The 6,960-nt window shown below is 30.7% G+C and overlaps 1 protein-coding gene across 1 annotated transcript; it reads right to left on the bottom strand.

Moving 5' to 3' along the window:
- Positions 1-1,162: 1,162 nt before the first annotated feature.
- Positions 1,163-4,630, bottom strand: LOC113858576 (eyes absent homolog). The gene is made up of 6 exons (XM_027491271.1): positions 4,517-4,630; positions 3,652-3,933; positions 3,404-3,571; positions 2,275-2,368; positions 1,999-2,193; positions 1,163-1,798 (listed from the first exon to the last, which is right to left on the bottom strand). The coding sequence occupies exons 2-6, from the start codon at positions 3,895-3,897 to the stop codon at positions 1,539-1,541; spliced, it is 963 nt and encodes a 320-aa protein (XP_027347072.1). The 5' UTR covers positions 3,898-3,933; positions 4,517-4,630; the 3' UTR covers positions 1,163-1,538.
- Between the last annotated feature and the right edge of the window lie 2,330 nt (positions 4,631-6,960).

Here is a 6,960-nt window from a genome sequence, read left to right as displayed (position 1 = left end):
AATCATCATGGATAATATAGCATGTGGGTTTATCATCTACCTTATACTAATGATAAATCTGAAATCTTTATTTGTCTTGCAAATACACTCTCGCAGTTTTATAGATAATATTGAGGTCCATTTAGAACACTTTGACTCCCTTATTGCATATGCTAAATCGGTGACTATATATGACCAAATGGAGAAAATAGAAAAAAAAATAAAATACAAATCCTACATTGTATTTGAGACCACGAATTAATTTGCCTTGAAAGAAAATTGGCAAACTTAAAAACTTCTCAGCAAAAATAATGGTAAGAACTTAAAGAACAATATCCTCGCCTAGAAGACTTTCTTCGCATTTATTATGTAACCACTCATTAATCATGAAGAAATATGTATTATAAGAAGTTTTGAAAGAAATGGGTCCATGTCACCGTGCCAAGCCAAAGTTGATAATGAAATTGCATCTGCCATCCAATTGTAAAGCGCAAAATAAAGGCCGTTATGGTTTGTCCTTCGTTAGTAAATGATTAATGGACAAAGTGTTTATTTGGACGTTTAGCCTCTACTTAATCTATATATCGATTATCGAATTATCTTATCCTTAATTCAAATCAGTGCATTGTGTACCTTAAACAAGTAAGGGACAATAAAGGATAGATCTATAGCATATCTCAAATGTCAGAACCGCATATAGTGCATGCCAATGCTGAAGGAATACCATGCCAATAACATATTAGAGTTTATCTTTTGGCAAAAAGACAAACTAATTAGTTGATGTTATGCAGCTAGGCGTGCTGTGGAAAAATTAGTCTTGACACCAGCCATGCACTTCAATTTAATTGGAAAACTTAATTCAAATCATGACCTACCTTTTGGGATGATTTTTAGGTCCAGTAATTTAAAAATTGAAAAGGACCTCAAAAAATCTTTACCAATATTTGGTCAATCCTCGTAAAATCACAACAGGATATTTTATCCTGTTGTATTAGATGACAGCCATGCCACGTCAGATACAGCTCTGTGAATGTGATGTCAAAGTTTTTAGACTTTCACCTTGAAAATGAAGCCCCTCTCTGGAACTCCAGCCATAGCATATAGATATTAATATCATCAGTAAAGCATCTCGTACCAAAACTTAGAACTGGAATGAACTCCCGGAAACATTAACATGATGAAGCTCTAACTTCTATGTTGTAAGATTTATATGTGGTTATTTAGCCACGGATGTATATTGTTTTGCAAAAAGTACAAAATTCAGATGAGCCCAAAATCCAGTAAACTTAAGGACCTACGGAGAATTTGTGTAGAGATAAATGTGAAACATGCTATATACATACAAGTAGGAATGATCTACATCTTGAAGTTATGATCACGCATGTTATAGGAAAATAGCTCCATCTAATCTCTTCAAAAGCAATTAACACCTAAGAGTGGCAGCCATCTCAAGGCAGCAATTCATACACTTGGCAATACAACTTTGGTTATGCTACCAAAGTTTATTACTTTTGTTACAGACAGGAATCACAGAAACGGGTAGATGACAAGATCTTATATCACTCTTCATCATTCTCATTGTTGGGCCTTCCATACACCACAGAAAAATAGTGGCTAACTGTTGTCAAAGTGAGACCAGGGAACCTGTGAGGTTTGCCTGGCCGTGGATCAATCTTAATAAACGGCCATTTCATGATTTCCGCAGCTTCACACTCTTCCCATCCATCTCCAATTACACAAAAACGAACATTGGGATGGTTGAAACGCTCTTTGATCCATCGGAAACATTGAATTTTCCCCACTTCCCATGAGCTATAAACTGAAATGTGACAATATATAATTTACCAATGACAAGTTACATTGAGTTTGATCAGGATCTAACTCTTGTTCCACTAAAATGGTTATTAGTTTTGAGCTTCAAAATGGTTCATTATTACTACAATGACTATTTGCTTTGAGCTTTCTAAAGGAAAAATAAAATCATGTGACATCATACCCAGAAGACATAAAATTACTCACCATTTCCATGCGGTATTAAGCTGTCCAGATGAAAGAGCATGCACTTCACAAGAGAGGGAATTAACGATCCTGATGTCACCAATACATTTACGTGCTGATAGTTTGCATTAGTTGAGTTAGTGCTTGTGTTATCAAAAGCAATAGAAGAAACTGCATCTTTATCTTCACCTGAGCACTCCTTCAAAAAGGTCCGTGCTACAATATATTAAACATGAAAAATGTAAATAATACAGGTCAAGCAACAAAAAATAATAATACCAATGAACTATTAAATACCTGATGAAAGCCATCTGTCAGTGTATTCGTCAGTTTTATCATACAATTCATCCCAGAGTTTTATTGTATCATGATTTAAAATGTTCCGTAAACCCTGAAACCAAACAAGAGGGTTAAGTTTATCCCTAGTTCAAGCTATTGATGAAAAAGCTAGCAAATAAAGTAAACTACAACTTCTTTGGTTACACCCCCAATATCTAACTCTGATTCTCACTTCATGATATCTATCAAGTTTCAGTCATTATAAAATAAAGTATCTTCTCCCACTAATAAACTAAAGCTCATGAGGTTGTTTCGAAACAGTAATTTAATTGTGTATTATAAGCACTGACTTCTGTGAAACTGGAAAGCTTGTTTCTGTCACTTTTGACAACTCTTGATCTGTTAACAAAGGAATTTAAATATTTATTTGCAAAAAAGTTGCAGTAGCCATGAGCAACAGGGATGATTAATCACTGCCAAACTATTCATTATCTAAAACACAAACTAAAAGAAATATTTGGAAAGTCACAGGTATATAATGCATCACATAATATCACATATAATCCAAAGTCCTTCAATAAATTAGTAGTGGTTAAAAAACAAGTCAGATGCAAGTTTTACAACTGACTTTCAGAATATTCATCACAAAAACCAAATTATATCTAACTTAAAACTTCTATGTTAAATGTAAAACTATCAATAATGCTCCAGAAATTATTTTATAACTTTATTTTAACCTGCACACATTCAAAAAACTTGATTCCAAAAAGGCAGTACACATTAGCCATATATATTACAATTTTGCATGTATAGACGACAGGAAACTATAACATACAGGTATAAAAACACAATAAAAAAATATTTTACCTTAGAAAGAGATTGAGATCGAACTGTACAAACTATCATTATTATATTTAGACGAGGTCCATAAAACAAAACAATGCTATGGCTTCATTACCAAACCCTTCCATCTTATGATAAAACACAAAACAAAGTACTGTAATAGATACATACATCACATAACATACATCAACTTCAAGAAGCATCAATCAATATGCAATAATGTAATAACAAGTAAAATTCCATGCTATAGTACTGACTTCCAAAACTTAAATATAGAAATACTATACCACTCCAGACATTTTACCTGTAAGTACTTATGGGCAATGACCCGATGCCTATATGAAAGTTTTCTTCTGTTGGCATCATCATGTGGCGGACCTAATTCATCTTGTTTGAAGTCATAATCAGATAGGTCCCTCCCATCATCATATTGGGCTACTGCATTAAGAAATGGCTTATTGTAATTTTCAATCTGCACCACAGAAGCCCCACATTAAATTATTAGCATTCCAGCAGCAAAACAAGCCATGGAAGTTGTGTGCCAAATTTTACTTGTTCATAGAAGAAATAATCATCACATATTTGTAGAATGAGATTTTCCCACATCCTCCCAATTTCTACACCCTTCTGCACATCCTTCTGACCATTGAAAGCCTCAGCATACGATGATTTCAGCAAGGAATTTAGAAGTATAAGGGTCTCATCCATGTCCCACACATAGACATCCAACCTGGGATGAACACTTTCTCTGGAAAACACTAGTGTTTCCTGATCAGACATCCCGGATGTGGCAGCCATTCCCGTGTGTGCTCAAGGAACTAGCCTGACAGTGCACTGCAGCAAAAGATCATTATTCATTGCAGAATGTTACTTTACATTTTTATCACCGCATATTGAGATCATCTTCAACACACAATGATACAATATAGGCTTGTTTGTTTCCCAGTTAGAAATCAATTTTTGCACTTTTTAACGCAAAACACATTCCAATAAAAACATATGGTTATTAATTTATACATGTATTCCAATTACATTCAACTGTTCAAAATCAATTTTACTCAATGTGTTCCCACTTATAAAGCTAAAATTTTAAAATTTAGAACAAACAAAAACAGTTTTAACCTTGTTCACACTCATTCAGTGCCTCAACAAATTTAAGCGACCTCGGATGAAATTAATGGATTAATAACTTTTAAATAGACAAAATAAAATAAATAGAATCATTCAACACTTCGGCATGAGGTAATAACAAATTCAGAAATCATAATGACATAATTAGTAGGATGAGCATACTATTTTATTAATTACAATAATCAAAACCGGTATGATTTGAATCAGCATGTTAACCATAGAAACGAAAAAGTATAATCAATATATGCATGCACAGAGCAAGAAGGCAACAAAAAAAAGTGGTTACCTTAGTTTAAGGTTTTAGAGCGTGGAAGTACGAGGACGACGACGACGAAGTTGTGATGTGAGTCAGAACATCAGGTTCTATCATGTCGCCCAGCTACAAAATATTCCCCCTTTTACAATTTTGCTTTTACATAGGCCTGAAAGATTAGCCCACATTTGGGGACCAATAAGTAAAGTGGGCCTCTTTTTTCATAGCAAAAAGGGTTTTTTAAGACAATAATTTGTTCTTGCTCAGCAAGTTATTTCAACCTTCCTTCTATAACACCCAAAAAAAAAAAACTCCCTTCTGTTCTGTTTGTGTTTTTTTCTACCAAAAATGAAAACTATTTTTAAAATCTATAAAAAAAAATTCCGATATTTTAAAAGTAAAGTACTCTAACCTTTCTTCTATTATACAGTTTTTGTACCCTCATTATTTTTAAAATCCACGTAAAGCTCTCTTTATTTTTAGAATAAATTACTCTAACTTTTCTTCTATTTTACACTTTTTAAAAAATATATATTTTTATTATTTACAATTAAAACCATATTATAACAAAAATTATAGAATTATTAAATATTTAAAATATTTATGGTCTGTCAAATAATTTAATAGGTGTTATAAAATTATTTTTAAGGAACATTCATCCTTAATTGCAAGTAATTTAAATTTTAATTACTTTGTAGATATAAATATAATTTATTACTCTAAATTTTTATTATAACATTGGTTTAATTGTAAGGCATTCATGTTATATAAGAATGGTTTTTGTAATGCTTTACAAATATATGAAGTTTTATGTTATGTATCTTTAAAATGATTTTAAAAGAAGTTTTTATAAGAAGAAAAAATAGAAGGGAGATTAAATTATACTATGCCGGTTACATATGACTTCTCATACATATTTAATAATGTCTTTATTATATTTATAATAGTTTTGTTCACAATGTTAAATGCAACATTCTTAATCAGTATCAATCTAACCGTACCAATAGTTTATCGATCCAACTCTTAATTTGTCTACTCTATGTTATCTAGTTTCTTTCTTGTCAAGAGTTGATACAACTTCCTTTTATAAAGATAATTTTTTGTATGCATATTCCAGAATATGAAGTTTGCCATTAAATTTTTCAATTTTTACTTTCTTTTTTTATTTTAACGTCATTGCTCCTGTTACTTTCTCTAAATAAAGCTCTGACTTCTTTTTCTAAACAGAAATCATCGTGAAAAATTAAATATTTTCTAACATAGAAGGTTAGGTAAAATTACATCCACATAGCACCCTAAAATAAGTTATTGATATCAATTGTTGAGAAAAAAAATAAAAGAAAGAGAGAAATAGAAAAAAAATGACACAAAAATTTAATATAGTTTGATACACATTATATATACTTACATCAAAAACTACATTAAGAAAGTATCTTTTAAGATACATATAAAAATATTACAAGCTATTATTTACATAATAATATTAGGTAAGAAGTCACCTAAGAACAAATAATGTGACTTAATCGGATACTAACCGTAAGTAATATGAGATTTGATTATTGTACATAATATATATTAATAAAGTGATTGATTTATAGTTAAAAATTATTATTGTACTTGTTAATAAAAAAGATATATTTCACTAAATATATTTAAAATTAATTATAGTGCATATATGAATAATGCTTAACACTAAAATTAATTTTCTTAAAAAACAAACCGGTATTGGACTCTGATAATTTGTAAACGGTAATGACATTCACTGGTGTTTGCAGTCAAGGAAACAACTCACATAAGTATGTTCATCATCAACATTCTCGAAAGCCGCCCAAAATGACATATTTATACTTTTTTGCAGTGAATACATCGCTGACACGATAGATAATACCAGAGCTTAAGCCCATTGTATCACAATAAACGCTTCTTTATATTTTATTCCAATTCCAATCGGGTTTCATATTTAACTAAGTCAACCATTATCGAAGCTAACGACGGGTTATTATATTATCTCAATTAATAATAATTTGGGTTATTTTCGTTCTATTAGAAAATGCTGACTGTTTGGTTACATCCTAATTAGATTGGATAAAGGATTCACGAGTTACTTATCAATTATGACTGACTTTTGATTCTGACTTATATAATCTTGAATTTTATCCTTTATCTCATAAAAATCAAAGCGTTGAAAATAAAAACATTTGAAACTTAGTGCATTTGAAAGAGTTTATAAATAATTTATTTCAATAAATTTATTGATATATTTTTTTAAAATAAATAATTTTTAATTTGTTCTAATACATTTTATCATTAGGTTTATTATATAAATCATCATTTTAAATATATTTATTAATAAATACTTAAATAAAGGGTTATCCAAGCTTGGGAGACAGATATACAAGAATCTACCACACGTGAGACACTAAACATAACAAAGTTGGCACTACAAACGGGTCACAAATGGCAAACTGCAAATTGCC

Source organism: Abrus precatorius, unplaced genomic scaffold (assembly GCF_003935025.1).
Source record: "Abrus precatorius isolate BTA unplaced genomic scaffold, Abrus_2018 Scaffold2, whole genome shotgun sequence".
Lineage (NCBI taxonomy): Eukaryota > Viridiplantae > Streptophyta > Magnoliopsida > Fabales > Fabaceae > Abrus > Abrus precatorius.
Note: the sequence above shows the minus strand (reverse complement) of the source record. Positions and strands in the feature narration are given on the sequence as shown.